Source organism: Chelonia mydas, chromosome 8, assembly GCF_015237465.2.
Source record: "Chelonia mydas isolate rCheMyd1 chromosome 8, rCheMyd1.pri.v2, whole genome shotgun sequence".
NCBI lineage: Eukaryota > Metazoa > Chordata > Testudines > Cheloniidae > Chelonia > Chelonia mydas.
In genome coordinates this window covers 6,422,876-6,444,869 of record NC_057854.1, presented here as the reverse complement: position 1 = coordinate 6,444,869, position 21,994 = coordinate 6,422,876, and the positions used below count along the sequence as shown (strand labels likewise).

The following is a 21,994-nucleotide window of genomic DNA, read 5'->3' as shown; positions in this document are numbered from 1 at the left end:
TTCCAGATAAACCATGTGGCGTGGTTACCAAGTTCTTTGAGAGTCTGCTCAATGGCCGGAACTAGTTGGCACTGGAATAAACATGAAAGACTCAGAGAGTCTTTTCCACTTTAAAGAGATTGATCCCAGCTCTCCACGGGGCCTTGGACTGAGGCCATAACGTTACTTCAGTTATAGTGCAGAACGCTGCTCTGACAGCATGGACTTTGTATTCCTCCGATTCCCTCATTCTCCAAGTCAAAGGATGATGGAGGACCAAGTCCTGCTGTCAGGTACACCCAATGATTCCAGCAGCCTTGTCTATACTAGCAAAATGACTGCTCGCACTATATAACAGCTGTTGCACTGGTGTAAGTAGACAGTAGGCAGTGCTCTTACCACAGTATCATGCAAATATGCTCCGAATATGTCCTGGCAGTTAAAACGCCAGAGCCCCATCTACACGGGAGGACAAATTCTCTGATAGTATAACTCCGCTCATGTCAAGGGACTCATAGCACCTAGAGCAGTTTAGCACCCAGCAGCTGCACCATTGCTGGCTCCTGCTCTATTGTGAGCATTTGTTTTTCTATTCTAGATGCACCAAGTGACAGCAGAGTCTGGAGAGACAAGGTGGGTGAGGTAATCTCTTTTATTGGACCTTCTGGCTCAGTTTTTCTAGCTGCCAGCCCGGCATCTTCTACCTGGCATCAGAAATTCAAGCTGTGTTCTCCCAGCCCATTACATCACCTTACTTCTACAGTGAGAATTAAGGGGACAACTTGACTGATGCTGCATGAGGCAGATTGGAATCCAGCTTGCTCCCCCATTGGCATTACTGTCCTTGGCTTTGGCACTTGGAACAGGAAACTAATTAAATTTGAACTGGTTTAGTTATACCAGTTTGGTTACATTGGTGCAAACCCCAGGCTGCACACACTTAGTTCATTTCAGAAGTGGCTTATTACGGTTTAGCTTAAACCTGTTCCTAATCAATCTCCTGCTAAGCCAAAACAGACCTGGTGTAAACCAGAGTCCCTCACACGGCCTTTTGCACTAATTTATGTAGATCAGTTTAAAATTGCCCCTTTCGTTAAACTGGTGCAACTATGCATGCAGATGAGCCCTGAGTAATAAGACATCCTGGTGCTCCCTGTTTGCTTACTCGGGTTAATTTTGCAATCCAAGCTCTCGCCCTATATCTTTGTGCAAGTGGAGGGGGGAGGGGGGTTGGGGACAAAGGAGAGGAATAAAATCCCAGACACAGAGGGCACCTCGAGAGAAGGCACAGAGGGGAGTGGCACAGGATCAAAGGCTGAGTGCTTGTCTAGGCTATTTTTGCACTTTGATCTGCGCAGGGCACCACATTTCTGACATCTCGGCATCTACTGACATCAGAAGTGGGGTTTCGCTGCTCCTGTGGCTGTAGTATTTACCAGTCCAGGCTGGTCTGTTTTGTTGCTTTGGTTGACAAAGGAAAGCAGAAGAACTGCGAGGATGACGCCTTCTGAGCTCAGGGAGGAAGCTTTGGCCACAGAAGGGGATTTCCAGAACATCAAGATCTGACTATGTAAATCATGCACTCAGATTACCCTGGCAGCATGAGAGGGCTCAGGGACAGAGTGCGAGGGAGAGGGATGATTTGGAGATCAAGTAGAATGGAGGCAGGAACTGAGAGGGAAAGAGGAGAAGGAGAATGGAGCATTGAGGAGGTGAGAGAGGGAAAGAAGATGTGTGGAGGGGAGAAGTGATAATGGGAGGAAGGGAGAGGAAGGGGACAGGGCTATTAGAGGGAAGAAGAGAAGAGAGTTAAGGTAGGCAATTGCTGCTCCATACCTTTTGCAGCCCACGGCCTATGAAATGCACCAAGCTATTTAGGCTCATGCCTAAAGGGCAGCTTCCTCCATGACCCATCCCATCATACTGGGGCTTTTACCCTTTTGTTTAATCAGGTAACTCCCCCCACTTCCCAGAACGTGTGCCAAGGATCTCCACTACCCAGCCAGCAGTCCTATGGGCACCAAAAGCTTTGGTGGCATGATCTGATAGTCAGTGATGGGCATAAACTGAATATCCAGCCAGATTACCTTCAGGACCTAGCCAGAGATGGAGCTGGGTGGTGTTCCATCAGCAAGGAGGTCATCATTCCCTTCCCATGACTGTAGGTACTCGAGACCATTTGGTGGCGAACAAAAACTGTAAAATCAAGATGAGGCATGGCCAATTCTACGGGCCACATTCTGGTGCAGCTCCAGGGATAGCAGCAGAGCCACACCGCTATGCAGTAACAGAGAATTTGGTCCCAAGAGATCTCAGATCATGTTTTGCTTTGCTTTAGCCTTTAGCTATGTCAAGCCTAAATTTTCGAGGTCAGTAACACACAGGGGATTCTCTAACCCCAGAGACTCAGAACTGTTTGCCATCAAATTGCCTTTAACTGGACACGACAACAGGAAACAATTAACAATCATCATCTTCTGGAATGTCGGCACCGCAGAGATGAGCAGGTTCCTGGGACAGCCCTGTGTGGGCGGGGAAGGGGATTTGTCCCATGCACTGAGAAAATTAGGCAGTAGAGACACAACTGAAAGAAAAGGAGGACTAGTGGCACCTTAGAGACTAACCAATTTATTTGAGCATAAGCTTTCGTGAGCTACAGCTCACTTCATTGGAAGCTTATGCTCAAATAAATTGGTTAGTCTCTAAGGTGCCACTAGTCCTCCTTTTCTTTTTGTGCATACAGACTAACACGGCTGCTACTCTGACAACTGAAAGAGTAACACAATGGCATAACATGGTCATGCCTTTACCAGCTTTCTGCAGCTACACTTCTCTGTAAATAACCGGGCCCCATGGCCAATACACCTCCAGCATGGACATCAACTTGGGACCCAACTCTAGTTTCCATCCACTGTCTCTGGTGAGAACAGGTCCCTTTCTGCACAAGCCAGTTCCACGGAGCTGGTTTGTGATGGTGGACCATTAAAACTGGTACAGGGAGTTTCGTGTGAAAACAGGCATCAAGAAGGGTTGTCAACCCTCCAGAATTGTCCTTGGAGTCCAACCAAAATTGGCAACCCTAGAATCAAGATTGTTTCCTCCTTATCTGTCTAGTTTGGGAGGGCTGAAAAGCCAGAGAAAAACAAGAATAACCTATTCACTCCCCACCACATACAGAGAAACATGCTGAAATCACTGCTCCAAAATCCAGCTTGCTGGTGTTTTAGTGCACTCAGATTTCTCCAAAGCAGCACAGTCGGTTCTGGCCGGAAGTCAGAAGCTTAATGAGGCCACAGCATGGAATGTAGGAAGAGGGGCTAGGCCCCAAAGCCAGCCTCATGCTGAATACATTCGCCAGACCTCCCAGAGTATGTCAGCAGCAAAGAGGACCTGCAATAGCCCTGGGAACTGACTCAGAGTGAAAGCTCATCCATTTGGGACTCAAATCACTGGCTTTGGGGGTTTTTTAAGTGTTGCAACAAATGAAATGCAATTTTGCTTTGCCTGGAAACAATCCATCACTGGCAGTGATGCTGCTGCAGAATGCAAAGCAGCTGTGTGTGTCTGGCCCTCTCTGTTCTCATACTGGTACACGAAACTCTGGCCCTCACAGACAGTTTCCTGTGGGAACACCGAAGGCCTTGTTTTCCTGGTGGGGGGGGAGGGGGGGAGAAGACAGACCCAGACCTGCATTCATACCTCACCCACGAGTCAGCTTTTGGGTGCTTCCCTTTTTTTATTGTACCCCTCCTACCTTCCTTCTATAGCGCTGTGGCTCTTAAAACATTAGAAGAGCTTTCCTGTTGCATTTATTTCTGTGTTTAACATGGTTTTCCCCAGGAATTGAAATTGGGGGGGGTGTTCAAATTTTCAGGGGGGTGTCAGGGCCGATGAGGGGTGAGACTGCGAGGGTGAAGGTGGGCTGTATGGCACCATAGTAAAAATTGAAACATGTTTCATGACCATTTTATTAGATTTTTAAATCATCACACAAATTAAAGTTGGCTACTCAAGCCTTCTATGAAGCACATCGTCTACATTCTTCTTGGTTTCTTGTTATACTTTTGCACAACTCTGTTAATGAACTTCTTGAATGCAATGCGTTCATCTTTGGTGGCTTCTCGTGTGTCCGGTACTTCCAGTCCTTCAGTTGATATGCTCATTAGTTCATTCCCATGATCAGGCAGAAGTTTTCTAAACACAAAATTCTAGTCAATGATGAAAAAGAATGCCCCACTGTAGCTGTTGTGACTGGGAGTAGCAAGAGATGAATTCCTAGTTCTTTCAGCCCAGGAAACACAGCGTAAAGATCGGGTCGAGCCACTAATGATGATAAAAAAGAAGTTGAAGTCAAATCTTCATTCATTCGTCGTAGGATATTCCACTCTGTGTTCAAATTCTCTATTCTGTCCTGAGCACATGGGACCCTCATTGCTGGTAGTGCCTGTTAGATATAGATATTCAGGCCTCTCTGCAAAGGCCTGTACTTTAAGAATTTAGGTGTATTCTTATCACTTGGCTAGTTATAGAGGTATAAAAGAAAGAATCAAAATCACTGTCTGCCAGTGTAATGTCCTTGTCTTACTGTGACAGTTTGAGGCCCTGTGCTTAAGCTAAGGCCTTTGGCTAAGCAACAGAGGCAGCCATAAGCTGGGAAGTGAACGGTCACATCCTCACATTCCAAACTAGTCACATTGAAATAAGGTGCTATTGGGCTGTTAGGAATACAATCCTGTCCTGATAGTGCCTATCACCTCCAGAGAAAGGGAAGTGCCTTGAAAATGTAAAAGGAAACTTAGTTTGATAGCATCCTGTCTGGCAAGAACTCACTTATCAATAGCTGGGACGTGAAATCCTCACTTCTGTATTGTTTTGTCATTATAGTTCCCACTTTGCTATTGCTTGTCTGTATAATCTCTGTCTGGTTCTGTGATTGTTCCTGTCTGCTGTATAATTAATTTTGCTGGGTGTAAACTAATTAAGGTGGTGGGATATAATTGGTTACATAATCATGTTACAATATGTTAGGATTGGTTAGTTAAATTTCAGGAAAATGATTGGTTAAGGGATAGCAAAACAGAACTCAAGTTTTACTATATAGTCTGCAGTCAATCAGGAAGTGAGTGGGTATGGGGGTGGGAATGTGTGTGGGGGAGATGGGAACAGGGAATGGGGGTAAGGAAATTGGAATCATGTTTTGCTAAAGGGGGAAATGGGAACAGGGAATGGGAGTAAGGAAATTGGAATCATGTTTGGCTAAAGGGGGAAATGGGAACAGGGAATGGGAGTAAGGAAATTGGAATCATGTTTGGCTAAGGGCAGGAATGGGAACAGGGACACAGGTGTAAGGCTCTGTGATGTCAGAGCTGGGAAGGAGGATACTAAGGAAGGAAACTGGAATCGTGCTTGCTGGAAGTTCACCCCAATAAACATCGAATTGTTTGCACCTTTGGACTTCGGGTATTGTTGCTCTCTGTTCATGCGAGAAGGACCAGGGAAGTAAGTGGGTGAAGGAATAAGCCCCCTAACAGTGCCTCACTCCACTCAACTGTCGGTATTTTATAAGACAGGGATCTGTAAAAGCTACGCAGAGGTTGAGTAGAATCTAGAAATCGCTGTTGTAGATTTTTAAGAATCTAGTCTGTGTACTTTTTCGGTTGTCTTAAACACTTCTTGTCCTCTTCACTTAAGGATTCATTAGTCAACTTCTGGACTGAAGTCTTTGCTTCTTCCAGTATTTTTTCAATGGATAGCTCTCTGATTGACCCAAATGTAGCTTCTATTGCTGGACAAAGATCTACTACTGTTGTAGCAGATGCCTGGATGGCATTGTTTAATGACCCAAGTGGTTTCAACAGTAGACTTACAAGGAAGAGAATGGCAATAGTCTTCTCTAAACATAGTAGCAAAAGTAATCCACCAGCCTCACTACTTAGATCCATCCCATTTTGGTAGATACTTTCCAAAGCCAGTAATAATGGCTGGAGTAATTTTAAGACAACAGCCAAGGATCGCTCATGAGAAAGCCAGAGGGTTTTCCCAGGTTGGACTAATATGAACTTCAGTTCCAGTTTATCTTCTATATTTTCCAAGATATTCAGTCTTTTTGGACTCTTGTTGAAAAAAGAATATAATGAAGACATCAAAAGACATTTAAAAAGCTATAAATTTAAAGAGTCTGCAGCTCATACTAGCGCTAGTTGGAGCAGATGACCTCTGCAGTGTGTATAGGAGAGATTAGGGTAACACTTTTCTCTGAGCAAAGCTTGTACTCCACCATGTCTTCCAGAGAAGTTTGCAGCTCCGTCAAATGCACAAGCAGCCATCTGTTTGGGGTCTAACTGACAAGCATTTAACTCTTCTAAGATGTGGGTTGTCACAGATGCAGCCAATCTGTCTTCTATAACTTGAACATCTAGAAATGCCTCTACTGGCCTACCACTGACATCAAGATAACGAACACAATGACTTAATACTTGGTGACCATTTGCATTGGTGCATTCATCAGCCATGTATGCAAATTTTTTGAATGCGGTGAGAGAGTTCTTCACTTTTTCAACTGTTGAGTCTTTCACTGTTGCACCACATGCATCTGGCCAGTCAGCTGAGTTTCTTGCAGAAAGATCGTGAGCATTTGCTGTTCTTGTTCAGAACTATGTTCAACTTCAGGATGAACAGTGACAATGCACTTAACATTGGCCTCCAGTTTGTAGTGTGTGGTATCTCTTGCCTAAATAGAAAGTATGATGCCACAGCCATGTTTGTTCGCATGAACTGTGTTGTGTAACAGCCTCATTAACACTCACCGGTGTTGTCCTTGGTCAGTGGAGACTGAGTTCAGAGGTGCTTTCACATGAGTTCACTTCCCAGGTGGGGGGCAAGAAGGCACCTTGCTCGCTCCTCCAGCTGCTCACTGTTCGCTCTGGCCACTGTTGTTCGTTGTGCCACCGTTCACTCCATCGCTCTGTTGCCAATGGCCCTGTGCCGTCACCTTCGGCTGCCACATGCCACTGTGACCCCTGCGAGTTGGTCTCTTGAGGTTCCACCCAGCTCTCAGTGATTTCAGCGGAGCTCTCAGTGGGGAACCTCACTGCTAGTGCAGCCTGGGCCGTCTCTTCCACAGAAACACTGTCCCACAGCAGGTCTAAGCACGTAGACCTGATTCTCAGTGATTTCAGCTGTAGTGGTCACTGGACACAACAAAAGACTCTCTCTGGAACCTAATCAGCTCTGTCTTTAAACAGTGGAGAGGGGCAGGTCAAACAGTACTTGTGACTCAGCAGACCATCAAGTAAAACACCTGTCCCCACCCTCTCTCTCGATGCCCTCAATCGGCACAGGCTAAGTACAGTTCTGCTGCCCTTTACTTAGACAATAAGAACATTTCTTCCCCCCCCCCCCCCCCCCCCATTCAACTGATTTGTAACCCAACCCCAGCCAAAATCTGTCACTTGGGCAACACAGCTCTATTTGCTGGATACCTAGGTAGGTTAGGTATGAATGTAAATACAATCTGGTCCTGAAGCTTTCCCCCCAGCCCCCAGCTCATCACTAGCTGCCAGGGAGAGCTCATTTAGACTTTGCTTACGAATCATAATTTGAAATTATTAGGTTGGCCAACATCACCGAAATGAATGCACTGATGTGGTCATAAAAACAACAGCTGTATAAGGAAGCTAGTCTATGTTCATACTTTTCAAATCTCTTATACTTTTTCAGATACACGTATTTTATCATACACTGTATATGCTTTAAAAGTGTGTATTAATGTTTCAATTTCAATTCAAATTTCCAAACAATCACTAAATTGGCAACACTGCATGTAACTAGTTCACAAAACAGGGGTAGGGGGGGCGAAGTAAACACCCCCATGGGTAGGGGGGTGTAGGGAAATCCCTGCATGGCCCTTTTCATGTACTTACTGGAGGCAGGGGGAGAAGCTATTTGGGGTGTGACAGGTGAGAGAGGAAATACCACCTAGGACCGATGACGCTTTCCTGGTTACAGGTGTCCATTGAATTACCAGAGGTAATTACCAGAGGTCGCCATTTGCCTTCAGAACCACATACCCTAGTCAGGTGAGGTCCTGAGAAAGATTTCAAGGCTGGGAAAGTTTAACCCATGGCACCTGAGCTTAGAACAGGCTCAGCTCCAATGCATGATGGGGGAGAGAGAGGTGTACTGGAGGGATAGTCCCAGCTCTCCTCTGGAGACCAGGACGAGAATCCTAGATGGGTGAAGATGGCCTGGATTCAAGGCTTCTCACCTTCAAATATCTCCATTTGTAAAGGTCACACACACTCCCCCGCCCGCAGACTTGGCCATGAGCCTCAGGGGACCGGGATAGCAGGGGCTGCTAGACAGGGACCTAGAACAAGAGTAGCAAGAGGTGCTGCCAGAGGGGGATCAAGATGCATTTAAACCCTGGGCAGGGGAACCACTATGCTTGGCTCAGGCTGCTTCAATTAACCAAACGCCATCCTGCTTGCTCTTGCGAGCACCTTGCAGCAGAGCCTATTCCTTCCCTGAGGCCTTGCACAGCATCAAGAAGTCTGTCAGAAGTTAAATAAGATCACTTCTCCCCCGCACCACCCAATTTCCTGCACCGCAGAAAGTGCCGGTAGTTTACACGGTGACTGAGTTATCTTTTTGGTACACAAGAAGTCTTAAACCTTGGAGCCCAGAGGTTGTTACTCCCTCATTTCCTCGTCATTTGTTTCAAGTGGGTGCTACTGCACTTTTGGTTTCGGTTACAATTCTCACTGCAGAAATAGCTGCACTCTTCCCCACTCATCCATGACGATGAACAAGGACAATTTCAGGGGGGCTGCCTGGGAAGTAGAGAAGAAGGTGGAGTTGGATTATTTCCCAAAGCACTGGAGGGGAGGGATGAAGAGGGAAAATACTCCAAATGCAGAATGAATCCTGTAGGACTGTGCTTGAGTTCCCCAAACCACTACAGCACTCCTATTGTTCGGGGGAGGGGGGCAGGGATGGGGACCCCACCTCCGACATACTCCAGGCCACCAGGAATTGCTCCCTCCTGGCTTGGGATGCTTTTAGGGGCTGCTGAGCTTCCCACAGTGATGGGACATTGATTTCATGGTCTAGGTCTGCACTGAGGATCTTTGGAAATTCTGCCACCAGCGAGTGCTGGGTACTAACCAGCACTAACAACAGCAGGAGCAGACATGGAGCTCGGGGTGTTACAGTTAGTGCAGATGGTGGTTACAGTGATGATGGCTTGTTTCTGCTGGAGCTATAGCTAGTGGAGCTTCGTTACCACAGCAGTAAGGGCCAGATAAGGACCTAGATCAATAGATAGATGCCCTGGGGCTAAACCATCAGTGGCAGGGGTAATGTCAGAGAATCGGTGTTGCAAAGGGAGCCCCTTTGAGGAGGATTTCTCCCTCCTATCACTGAGTGACTTTGGTGTCCTCATCCACTCAACAGGGAGCAGCCAGGACTTAAATTCATAGCCACGCCCTCCCAGGGAAATTCCTCACACATGAAAACAAAGACGCTGGTCTCAGTGTGTCAGGTTCAGCTGGAATTTCTGGCAGGCGGCGGAGAGTGAGTTTAGGGCAATCTCCTCCGAGCACAGGGCCAAAACAAACAGACCTCCCAGACCTTTGGGGATCATCTCTCTATGTTTGGCTTGCCAGTGAATGGAAGCAGCTTGTCTCTAGTTGTGCAGTTTGGGGTGGCCCCCAGCGCATGCAGACAAACAAGCCCCACCTTCAGGAGTCAGAGTTACATAAGGATGCCATGCCCAAGAGGGCAGTGGTAGCTCACCATCACATTTGCCAGCAGTTGCGTGTTGCTGTCAATCTTCCTGTTTCCAAGCGAAGAGAGACACTTGACGTGCTGCTCTGGATTCCTCTTCCGACATAGGTGTCACTTCTAATGACACACCTTCCGACAGAGGTGTCACATCTCCACCAAGTCAATGGAATTACTCCGAATTCACCCCCCGGTGACTCAAAGCAGTAACTGCCTCACAGCTTCATGCCTACTTAGAACATTCTCGATGAGCAGCGCAGAGGAGCGAGTGGGTCAGAGCAACCACTAGACCTGCTCCGTTCTTGAGTCTAACCTGCTCATGCCCACAGGGCTGACAGGCCCGGCACTGAATTGACCTTCATACAATAGCTTTAGCCCCTTTTAAAACATCCTCCTGCAAAATGCTCTCAGCTCTTCCCAACAGATGGCAGCAACATGGGTTAAATGCCAGCTGCTATGTTACGTGGCCCACCCTCAAGGCAGCTGTGTTTTGGGGATTATGAGCTTGCATTGCAATGTTGTCCCTCCGCTTGGGTTGCCTGTTTGTTGTACATGGGGTGACAGGGTATGGTAAGGTACGAGGAGAGTGGGTTAAAAATTTTTTGATGGAACAGTTTTCCTTTGGAAAATGCCCTTTTGTAGAGCCCTGCAAATCCACGGGTATCTGCTTTATATCTGTGGACCATTTTTGTGGATAGCCACTCGGATGCGGATACAACTTTTGCATCTGCACAGGGCTGTGATGGTAAGAACTGGGCAGGCAGCTGTGAGGAACCGTGGTGCGGACCCTCCACCTGCCCACGGTGCGGGGATGGGGGGGAAGGGGCTGAGAGCAGCCCCTGGCCGTGTCCCTGCCCCCCAGGCCCCCCACCCGGCCAAGGGCAGGTGGAAGGTCAGCGACTCCTCGCTGGCTCCCCCCAGCTGCCTGCATAGCAATCCCTGCCCCGGCTCTGGCGGAGGGGGAAGCAGAGGGGGGACGGTGCCTCGGAGCCTAAGCCCGGCCACGGTAAGCAAAGCCCTGCAAATCTGAGGATATCCACAGACAATTTTTGTGGATTGTGGCCCAGATGTGGATACACATTTTTGTATCCATGCAGGGCTTTACCCTTATGTCCAAATTGTAATGTTTTGCGGGAACACGTCGATTGCAAAGAAATTTTTGGTGGCACTATCTAAACAAATCATTTTGACGTTCTTGTTTTGATAATTTTAAAACATAGGTTCCACGTTATCATTTCATTTTGATGTTGATGTTTTGATTATATTTATAACAACAGTTGGAAGTTCCAAAAAAAATTTCAGTTTGGAAACATCAATTTGGCAAAAAAGTTTTGACATTTCAATGTTTTTTTCCCCCCGATTCAGAATGGAAACAATTTCCAAAATGTTGGAATTTCCTGCAGAATGGATATTCGAATTTCCAACCAGCAACACTTACTAGGATCTGAGGGCAATTTTAAAATAAGTAATTGTTGGGTGCATATTACAGGTTTGGCACATGTGCTTTGAATGCCCCATTAGCAGCTTGTAAAGCACATCAAACCATGAATGGGATCAGAGGTGAGGGCAGGAAGGTCAGATGTTTACTTCAGCTTTATTGTACCAATAGCCACACAAATATCTGATATCCAGAATTGTAACCACAGTCCATTCCATAAAGGTACAGAGATCCAGTCCAGATTTTTCACAGAGGAAAAGGGAAGCTTACATAGGCTACTGCCAGGGAATGAACAATGGGTTTAATTAACCAACCTCTTCCCAGTTCAGACAGATCCTGGACTGGATTTCTGTTTCCATTTGGAGCGGATTCTGGGTCACACAGCACTTGGAGAACTCCTGACAGCTCTGTATTTTGGAATTAAACCATGAAGTCCCTGGATGGTTTTTGCATGTACCGTTCCCGCTATTTCCCCTGGGTATTCCGTTCCACACTCCACCAGAAAGAAAAAAAGACAGATTTCCCACAGAAAATACCCACGGGAGTGAAAGTAGCAGAGCATGCAGCAGCCAATGTGATCAGATAACAGAACTAGGTGGCACTCAGCCTTACATAAGGTTCTGAGAAGATGGGCTTTCTCTCACATGAAGGTCTTGCAATAAGCGAACTGGAGTCGTTCCATGGTCAGCAACATTAAGGTTTTATTTCTGTGGTTTAAAATGTTTCTTGTATCACAGTAACTTCCTGGGTTAGTGACACATTTGGACACGAGTCATCTTGCACCAATTCAGACAATAATTCCCCCCCCCCGCCCCAAATCCCCACCCCTTGACCACCTGGGTGGTCTGCACTGCTTGCAATGTTACATTCTTCTGCGGTACATTTTTCGAGGTGAATCTTCTTCCAAATGGAACTGAACGTCCTCTGAAGCCCCCTAAAAGCTACAGTGACATCTAGGCTGTGTGAACGTGATGGCTCAGACACAGGGACAGGCTTTCACAGGGCTCCCGGGGCAGCTTAGTCGTCCCCTCCACAAATGGCCAGCAGAGCTTTGCAGTAATCGCCGGAGGTGTCCTTCTGCAATAAGGAAACAAACGCCAGAGAGAAATGAAAAGCCAGAATCCATCTGGGATCTCTGCCTCTGCAAATCAGTCTCACCCTGGGGGAGGGAGGAGAATCTTGTGTCAACCCGATAAGGGGAGCGCAATCTGGCCCTTGAAGCATTTTGATCTCCTCCAGCAGAAGGCAGTGATCAGTACTGCTGGTGCCCAGACATTATGGGGACAAGCCTCTTAGAAGTACCTTAGAAATTTTCACTCACAATGTTCACTGCCTGCCTGGTACATTTAAAGCGTGAATGGACAAAGTGCCAGTTACCATCCAGCGGGGCACAAACCTGCATCCCCTGGCAGATGGACTAGCTGGCTCCCCGAAACAGTGGGGGCCAGACTTTCTAAAGTACCCAGCAGTCACCATGGTGACACTAATGGCCAGCGATTAAGAAGAGCCCAGGACATTCCCCTGCAGTCAACTTTAAAGGGCAAAGGCCCAGCTAAGAGGCATATCTTTAAAGCCTGGACTACTACTGGTCAATGATAGGGACAGTGCCCAGTGGGAATGTGACAGGGAAGTTCCCGCCTCCGCCTCACGTCAATCATGTGGTGGAGTGACTTCTCATGCATCTCCTTGAACACACGCCGGATGTTCAGCAGATCGATCTCGCTCCTGGACACCATGATCCTGGTGAGGGTTCTCTCATCGGTGCCGATGCCCTGGCAACGTGGGGAGAAAGTACAATAAGCAAAATGGGCAGGGCGGGAGCACGGTGGGGTCCCCTCCCACCGTTCCTCTAGCTGATAAATTAGACGAGTTTCCCAAATCTTCGTGCCCAGGGAAGCATGGTAGCAGCGACACTGTCGTCGGACATAATGCGGGGCAGAGGCATTGCACCTGGAGCAGCCAGGCGGATGCTTCACCTGAACCCACGGAACGGAAAATACCAGCCACTGCTAGAGGGCCGCCCCAGCTCCAGCCAGGCTGCAAATGCAAAGAGGGCCCAGTTGCCATGGGAACCCCAAACCGAGAGTTTATGTTCACCTTCATGGAGTCGTAGAGCTTGTCGGCAAAGAAAGCTGGCTTGTCCTTGACGCTCCGCACTGCAAGCAGAGAGAGACAGTCTGGAAACCTTGCCAAGGACCAAGTAACCAGTCCTGCCCCACACCCCCAGCAATAGTAGTAAGTCTCCAGGATACCCCAGTGGGGGCTGGCATGGGGGAATCAGTCCCCACAGTATAGCCCCTCTAACAGCTTTTGCCTTGGGGGTGCTGTTTGCTCTCTGCTTGGGTATTTCAGAGGGAGCAGCCATCCTCCCTGTATGTTAGTAGGGCTGGGATAGGAACCCAGGGGGAAAACCTGATCCCAATGAAATCAATGGCAAAACTCCTGTTGACTTCAGTGGGGTCAGAATTTCACCCTAGATCCCAACTTCACAGTTTAGGCCACTCTCTAAGATCTCTCCCCGCCCAAATCCAGGCAGGCAATTAGCAGGTTCTGAATTATCCAGCTGCCTCATCTCCACTGAATGGAGAAGATGGACCAGAACCAATCCCCGATTTTCTTTTGTTTGCCCCTAGTATGATTTTGATTATGGCTTTCATACAGAAAACAAGAGAGAATAAAAGACAGCTTTCCCGATACCATCACAATATTTAAATAATACAATCCCTTCCTAACAATGGGTCCCGCTCAGTTCCCACTGCGGTCACTTGCAAAACTCTCCTTGACTTCAGCAACGCAGGACTGGAGCCTATAGTACAGCACCATGAACTCACTATGGCCCTGATCCAGCTGAACACTCAGGGAGAGAAGAGGCGCCCCAGAGCCAGCCCTAGAGAGGTGTGGTACATGAGACTGCAGGTCTTAAAGTGGATTGTGATTTGCGTAACCTAGTAAAGGAACCCCCTGCATGGGCAATGGCAGAGAGCCCCACAGGGCCATGCACCATCCCATACGGGGCCAGTGTACACAGTAGAATCCTGGGCCCCCCCACCCACTGAGCACACAGCGGGGAACTGACCTATGGCCACGAAGGCATCCCTCACGTCTCCAGACATGTGCTTCCGGATGGTGTGTGCCACGTCATGGTTGGTCATTTTAATGAACTCTTGAAACACTGGGGACCGAAGGAGAAGAGAGCAAGTCACAAGCCAGAGCATACAAAGTCCCAGCCCCACAGTCCTGAGGCTGCTCTAAGTTCTGCTGCAGGCCAAACCAGCCTCAAGTTGACCCCAAGATTGGGGTGCAGGGGAGCAGGGTACAAAGCCACCTAAGCCCCTCCTTTGCATCCTGCCCCAAGCCACACGCCCCTAGGACCTGAAGATGAAGCCCTCTGGTCTGTGTTAGGAAAGGCTAAGTAGGTGCCAGAAGGAACGGTTACAAAATAGCACATGGGTATTTCCTAAGGCAGGCGCAGTTGGCAACCAGAACCCAGAGACCCAGAGACGCAGGGTCTGCCACTCTTTCCCTCGGTGAAAGGAAAATTTCCACCCTCTTATCAGGGGCTGCATCACTATGGGCGAGGCCATCGAAAGCTCACTCTTCCAGGAAGCCGCAATGTGGGCACCACAGGTCAGATTGAAGAATTCACGACTATTCATAGGGCCAGATGCTGGTGATTAATGTGCTCCTACCTCTGCGGAGATGGGGGTAACTCCGGGTGCACAAAATGCTCAAGAAACGGGTTTCCAGGGATGTGGAGTCGCCGCTGGAAACATCGGATAGTTTCTGCAAAACCAAGCAAGAGTGAAGGAGGAGAGGAGACAGGGCAGAGAGCAGGAGGTGGCATGCTGTACACCCTTTCTTTCTGGGAGAATTGGTGGAAAAATTTACGTCCAAAAAGCTTTTCAGAAGGAAAACAGCTTCTTTGACAAAACTGGGATTTTCACACAATAAAGTCCATTTCTCTGGAAAATAGTTGAGTTTTCACTGAAAAACAGGAAAACCCAGACACAGAAATATTGTGGTTTTCCACAATCTGAAAATCTGAAAAATTGCAACACAAAGGATTCCCCCGCCCCCCTGTTGTTTTTGTTGAAAAAGTTTGACAGGGAAAGTTAATTATTTCCCAACCAACTTGGCTCCCTCGGTTTGATTCTGGTCCAGGGGGCTGAACTTGACGTCCTGAGGTCCCTTCCAGACCCACAATTCTGTGATCTTATGTTTTACTCAGGCCTTGCCCACACACAAACACTGTAGTGAACGATGCCCGGTGTAGTTAAAGACGTGTGTGTGTGTGTGTTGGTGCAAAGGTGCTTTATTCCTGTAGGGAACGGGAATAGCCTATACTGAAGTGAAGCCCCTTTATCCCACCAGAACTGCGCCCACCCTAGGGATTTTACCGATTTCACTATTTCAGTAGAAAGTCACACTGCAAATAGCAATAGTTAGCCCGCTCTAAAACCGTGCAGGCCCCCGAGTCTCAAGTCATTAGTGAGCAGCGGTCACTCCTGAGCAGTGCTGTGGTCCTGACTGGGCTGTACACAGTCGGAACAGCCCCGCCGGCGTGACCTTGCACGCATGTCGGGTGCGCCATTTTGAGAGCCAAATGGCCTCCTCTGTGCGGCAAAAGTGCTGGTGCAGAGTTTCAGCGCCACTACCCCTGTGCTCCTGAGACACGCTCCCTCGGCGGGGGCCTGAGCCTAAACTACTGCAATCCAGGGAAGTTTTGCCCTTGACTTCAAAGGGAACAGCACTGGCTCCCAGCTGTTCCACATCTAGGCTGGGAAGGATCCGATCTCCCTTCTCCTCCCCCTAGTGCAGGACCTTCCCACTTAGTGTGGACCCTGTGTAAGCAGCTTCCATTCAAGCTCCCAAGTGCACCTTGAGGCCTGGCCAGGCTCTAAGGTGGCGGTCCCAGAGGACATCCCATGGGGCCCTGTTGGGCACGGAGAGGCTTGTCGGTCTGTCTGGAGTCTGCAGACGCCTCTGTAGATTGCTGGGAGGGCAGATATAAAGCCTGGGCCAGTGTAAATCAGGAGTAACCCCACGGCAGTCAATGGGGCTACGTGGTGTACAACTAAACTGGGCCCGGGGGCATCATTTCAGAAGAGTTCGGGAGGGGCGGGGAAAGTTTGTGTGAATAAACCAAGGTGTGGGGGGAACTGCCCCTGTTCCCCATAGCAAATGTCTCCCCTGCTTGGGCCCACAGTGCTGCTCCCTCTGAAGTGACTTGGGACTGCCCCGGGACTCTGCCATTACTCACATTTCCCAGACACCCATCATCAGTCTTGTCACTTGGGTTCCCCTGGGACTTTCTGGGAGGGGGTGTGTGTGAGAAATTGAGGAGTTGGACCACTGCCTAGGCTGCTCCCCCAGGACACTGCATACATGGGCTCAGGCCTGGAGCCCGCACTCCTGCAAAATTCCCCAGCTGGCATCAAGGGAGAGCTCTGACAGAGACAGGAGTCAGGATTTGGCCCATGGGAACGAGATGGAGAGCTCCCTGCACAGAGAACCCCTAGGAGGAGCCTGCAGCTGTCCAGCGGGCAGGCTTTTACTGCCCCCTCCCCCTCCGGCACTGCAAACAAACTAGGTAGGATCCTGTTAATCATGCAGATGGGGGGGTCAAAGAATAAAAGGGCAGGCACTCACCAGGCTCTCAGCAACCACCTGGCAGAGAGAAAGAGAGAGGGGGGGGAAGAGGAAGGCAACAGGGTCAGAGATGTGCAGCACACCCCCTTTCCTGGGGGAGGCACCGATCATTCCCCCCTACCGAAAGAGAAGGAGACAAGGGTGGCAGAAGAGGACTCACGTTTGCCTGGGGAGGCGCCCACCGTTCTGGCCACTGAGCGGCTTGGCCATTCCCTTTGCTTCCCTGGCTGCTGAAAATGCCAGTGGTCACCAGGGCAGGCAATGAGGCTGTTCACAAGTGCATTAGGTAACATATAGAAAACTCCATTGCCCCTCCTCTGCTAACAACCCCTTAAAGAGAGGGCCCTCGTGTGGGGCAGAGGAGAACGGCGTGCACAGTGGAAATCCCGTTGGGAGTGGTGGTCTCCCAGCAGGGTGATGGAGCATAAAAACATAAGAACGGCCCTACTGGGTCAGACCAAAGGTCCGTCTAGCCCAGTATCCTGTCTTCTGACAGTGGCCAGTGCCAGGTGCCCCAGACAGAATGAACAGAACAGGGAATCATCAAGTGATTCATCCCCTGTCGCCCATTCCCAGCTTCTGGCAAACAGAAGCTAGGGACACCATCCTTGCCCATCATTATTATTCACAGAGCACCAACAATACACCCCGAGTTTTGCAAACACATTGGAAGACAAGACCCCTGCTCTGAAGAGCTTGCAGGCTAAGGCAATGTCTGGGCTGCAGTCCCAGGGGGTGATTACAGCTTTAATCTCACTGGCTCGGCTTCAGCAGCAGTGAAGGCGGTGGTGCGCACTTCAGCACAGGCTGCCCAACCCAGGGTAATTACAGGGCTAAGCGTGAAGCTGCTGCCACTTCACTGCTCTGGTACCTGAGCTGGCTGGATTAAAGCTAGTTCAGGTACATCTACGTGAGCTGCAATCACACCCCGTGACTGCAGTGTGGACATACCCGGAGAGGGGGAGGAATGAGGACGTGACAGGCCACCTGTGCACGTGCCAGAGAGGAGCTGGGTGATGCAAGGCCAAGCCACAGGAACTGGGAGGAGGTCAGGGGGTTTGCTTGGTGCAGTGAGAGGGAGAAGATGTTCCACACACACACACACGGTGGCCCACAAAAATACATGGCGACCGTTGTTCTCTTCTGCCAGCCTCGAAAACCTACTCTGCCCTCTCTGAGCCCACGCGGGCGGGGAGGGCATTGGTCTTGCTATCTGACGAAATGGGAGATTATTCCCGTGCATTCCTCCAGGGCTGAGCCACGGGGAGTAGTTTGGCTGGAATGGCCTGAATGGGGGCCTGGGATTTGGAGTTCATCTGCTCAGCATAGGTCATTTTAGCCACTGATCGCTGCCTCTCTCTTTCTCCGGGACAATCAGCGGCAGGTCCGAGTGAAGCACTGCACAGGACAGGCAGAGGAACGCACAGCAGCATGCAGTCGTGATGTTAGCCCCCCCTCTGCTGGCAGCAATGCTAACAACGTCCTCCAGGAGAACAGCGCCAGCCGTGCTAACGAAAGGCACATGTCACCATGCTTCAAGCACAGAGAGCAGTGCATGGCGGGGCCACAGAGCTAGGGTGACCAAACAGGGGGTGGGGGGTAATAGGCGCCTATATAGGACAAAGCCCCAAATATCGGGACTCTCTCTATGAAATCGGGTCGCCTTACACGGAGCAGCCGTGTCCACAGGCATTGCAGCAGCAGACTCTTCACGCAGCCCTTGGAAGCCACCTCAGATAGTTCAGGCCAGTGAGATTCTTAAACAGGCTTTGGCTCTCCAGCTGGTGCAGTGCAGGGGGTGGGGGAGAAGGGAGACGATTCTTGTCACGGGGGTTGAAGTGTGTGCTCTGTGGAGGGCAGAGCTGTGCCAAGGGGTCTCCACGCTTGACCCCCACCAGGCTAACCGTGACTGGATCCAGGTGACGAACCAACAGGGCACTCGTGCCATGCTCACTGGGAACCAGGGGCCTTTGAAGCAAGCCCGGGCTGGTTTAGGTGCTGAAAATCATGAATTCAGCAGTTCCTGGTTGATTCAGATTAGGAACCAGGTGCAGCCCAGCCGCTTCAGCTGCCTTCCACTCTGAGATTCGGAGTCACTGCCAGCAGAACGCAAGGGATCGGTAACTCCCACAGATCAAACCACAGCAGCCACTGGCGCCAGCCTGTGCAAAGCGAAAGTGCTGAGCTTCTCCCCGTGGGACAGCCTTCCTAAGCTCACTGCAGCGGTGGTGCCAGCAGGGGGATCTGACTTTTATTTGTGTGGCCTGGAAAAATGGTGGCTATTTTGCCAACTAGCTTCTGAACAACCAAGTGGTGGTGGTGGAGGCAAGGAGATGTTTCCTTTGATAAGAACATTTACAATCCAGGGTGCCAGCCTGGGAGCTTCTCAGGAGAGGGACCTTGTCTTCTGTCATGGTTTGTAGCCGTCACGTATGTTTACAGAGCTCTGGCCACAGCAATGGCTCCAGGATATTAGAACTAGGGCTTGCAGAAATCGAGGGTGGCAGTTTTACCCAAACATACACAGTTTTGTCCCAGAAACGGTTTTGCTTCACTAGGCATTTTTCTTGTGGGTTTACGCATGGGAACATCTGAGTCATGAAGGCCAGTCTTTCCAAACATGGGGGCCTGACGTTGGACACCTGAAGCCGTGGCTTGATTTGCAGAGGTGCTGAGCACTCACAGCTCCCATTGGAGCACCTCAGAAGACCAGGCTCCTTGTTTAGGTGCTGGATGTTAGGCTCCCAGTTTGAACATTTTGGCTTTGTTGGCTTTCCAAGTGCAGCGGCTGGTGTCGTTCAAGGCAGGCGGAAGGAGCAAAGCGAAGGCAGGAGACAAACAGGGAAAGAGCCAGCGATCGCACTAACCAGCGTGGAGCTGCTGTGGAACCCAGGAAGGAAATCCCTCCAGAATGGTCTGAACAGTCTATCTGAGTCAATGCCACAGGGACCTCTGGGCAGACTGGCACACGTTACAGCACTTCATTCAGGGCCTTGGACACCAACCAGCTCACTAACTCTACGTCTTAACTAATAAAATGATTGATTTAAATTCTAAAAGGAAGCTCCACCCCCACAACTCCTCCCAGTTCTCCTAGCAGTACAATGTGATTTCTGCAAGCCCCAGCTAGACAATTCTCATGGAAAATTTCATTGAGATTTTTCCTTTAGGTTAGGAAAAGAAGAGCTACTAAGCAACGCAAACTCTTTGAAGGCCCTTCACCTCAGCGCTGGGTGCAGGGAACCCAACAGAAACGGAGAGGGTAGGCGGTCTTGGGGTGAGCATTCTCAGAACCAAGGAGCAAAGGAGAGGTTGATAAATAACACCCACTCCCACACCCACGTCTGGGAGCATGCCTGTACGTGTGCATGCCTGCCGGTGCAGTTCTCACCTTGGCATCTTCATGAGCTCGTGTGAGGTCTTCTCCTCCTTCGTCACGGTTGCCCTGTGTTTAAACATGACAGCGATGGAGAAAGGATCTTGGAAGAAATGTCTGCTCAGAGTAGGAAGGGTCCTTGTCTCGGCTGCACACCCAAACAATATTGGACGGCCGAGGCTACTAGCGGTGGCAGAGAGAGTCTTTCACAGCCAGGTCACGTGGTTGGTGGCAAAAGCCTTGGCTTGCTGACAACTGTTTGGTGACCTCTGCCTGGTTCCTAATGCACGCGAGTCTACATCCCAAAGGCCACGCATTTAGCACTAATGGGCACCCTGGGGCCTGTACTCCCTTTTCACCACTGCCAGGGGTCTCTCCAGAAGACACCTGACACACATGGATGGGGCTGGGAAGCCAGCGCTGCTGCTGCCTGTTCCGTATTGAATTAGAGGACCAGAGTCCACGGTACCATCTGCGTGGCAATGTCCCTTTAAGTCACCGGGCTCCCTGGATCTTCCCTGTTCTCTGCAGTGACAGTATATTTATCAGGAGTTTAACTGGGGCACAAAGACTCCAGGACCATCCACAGTCAGATCTCCAGTCCCACCCCAGCATGTGGGCACAGAGGACGTTTCCTCCAGCACTCCTTGACCAGCTGGGATACAGCATCACCAAGTCCTGTTCGCTAAGGACAGGCTGCCTGAGAGCCCTGGGCATTTCCTGCCCAGCACTCAGTTACCATCTCAGAAATAGAGATGAGATGGGGCCAGATCCGGGGTCAACCACCACAGCATCATGGACCTAGAGCAGGAGGTTGGCTTTAGTAGAGCTACACCAATTGACACCAGCTGAGGATCTGGCCCAGGGACTCTAGAGACATTTTTGTCTGGATTTATAGCTCCGTTCCCCCCTTTAAAAAACGTGCCCTAGAGCGTGACCTTTTCAACAGCCTGCAGTCTGACTGGATGGCCATTTGGCATGTTGCTTTCCTATAGGCCACAGGAGCTAGAAGTGAAAGATTTGAGCGGGTACAGCCAACCAAAGGGCACACACCAAGGCATCCTGGTGTATTCCTCAGTTCTGCAAGCTGTCTTAGATTCTACCTGAAGAAACACAACCACATCCCTGTTAACTGTTGGGGAGAAGGGGGGCTATGAGGAAACTGGAGTTTTGCGAGGGGTTAGATTGGAAAACCAGAGTCCCACAAGCAAAGCACACTGGACAAAAAGTGACCCTACCAGAGCCAGGGAGACAAGAATCCTCTTGAAGTGTCCTGATGTGTCAGAGCTCAGCGCATCCTCCAGAGATTTGTGATACGCTGAGGAGGAAGGAGTGCAAAAACAAACACAATATAAATGTGCATTCCACCTCAAAGAGTCAGTCCCCACCTTCCGCTTACGCATCCGTTTTTGCTCAGGCAGCTAATCATGCTTGCCACACGGGCCCCGGGGCTGGAACAGGGCAGGTGAGAGCAGTCCTTTGCACCTACGGCCTGTGTATCCAGCTGCCCTATTTGCACACATAAAATGGACGCACAATAGCTTTTCCAGGCACAGTTTTGGACACGGAACAGTGGGTGCTCGGAATTGGAGGCTGGCTGAAAAGCCTTCACCTGGATCCCACGTGGAAAAGGACAAGCCCTTTGTTCCACAGATTCCATAACGAAAGGGCCAGATGGAGGAAGAGTGGGCGAGGAGAGGGCAAGGGCAGGACATGAGTCATGTAACTGGGTCATGGCGAGGCTCCAGGACAGGCATGTACTGCTAGTT

The 21,994-nt window shown here is 49.8% G+C and overlaps 1 protein-coding gene across 9 annotated transcripts in view; it reads right to left on the bottom strand.

The window, feature by feature from the left end:
* Positions 1-11,879: 11,879 nt before the first annotated feature.
* Positions 11,880-21,994, bottom strand: part of ANXA6 (annexin A6) — a 39,754-nt gene continuing 29,639 nt past the window's right edge. For 5 of the 9 annotated variants that reach the window (XM_043521270.1, XM_007071505.4, XM_043521268.1 and 2 more), the window contains 8 exons: positions 21,464-21,543; positions 20,241-20,294; positions 16,850-16,867; positions 14,890-14,983; positions 14,277-14,372; positions 13,298-13,356; positions 12,850-12,972; positions 11,880-12,277 (listed from right to left, as the gene is read on the bottom strand). In XM_043521270.1, the coding sequence (XP_043377205.1) occupies positions 12,218-12,277; positions 12,850-12,972; positions 13,298-13,356; positions 14,277-14,372; positions 14,890-14,983; positions 16,850-16,867; positions 20,241-20,294; positions 21,464-21,543 (584 nt within the window). In that variant the 3' untranslated portion in view covers positions 11,880-12,217. The remainder of the gene's footprint in view (positions 12,278-12,849; positions 12,973-13,297; positions 13,357-14,276; positions 14,373-14,889; positions 14,984-16,849; positions 16,868-20,240; positions 20,295-21,463; positions 21,544-21,994) is intronic. The other 4 variants (XM_007071506.4, XM_043521273.1, XM_043521272.1 and 1 more) reach the window with 1 other exon arrangement.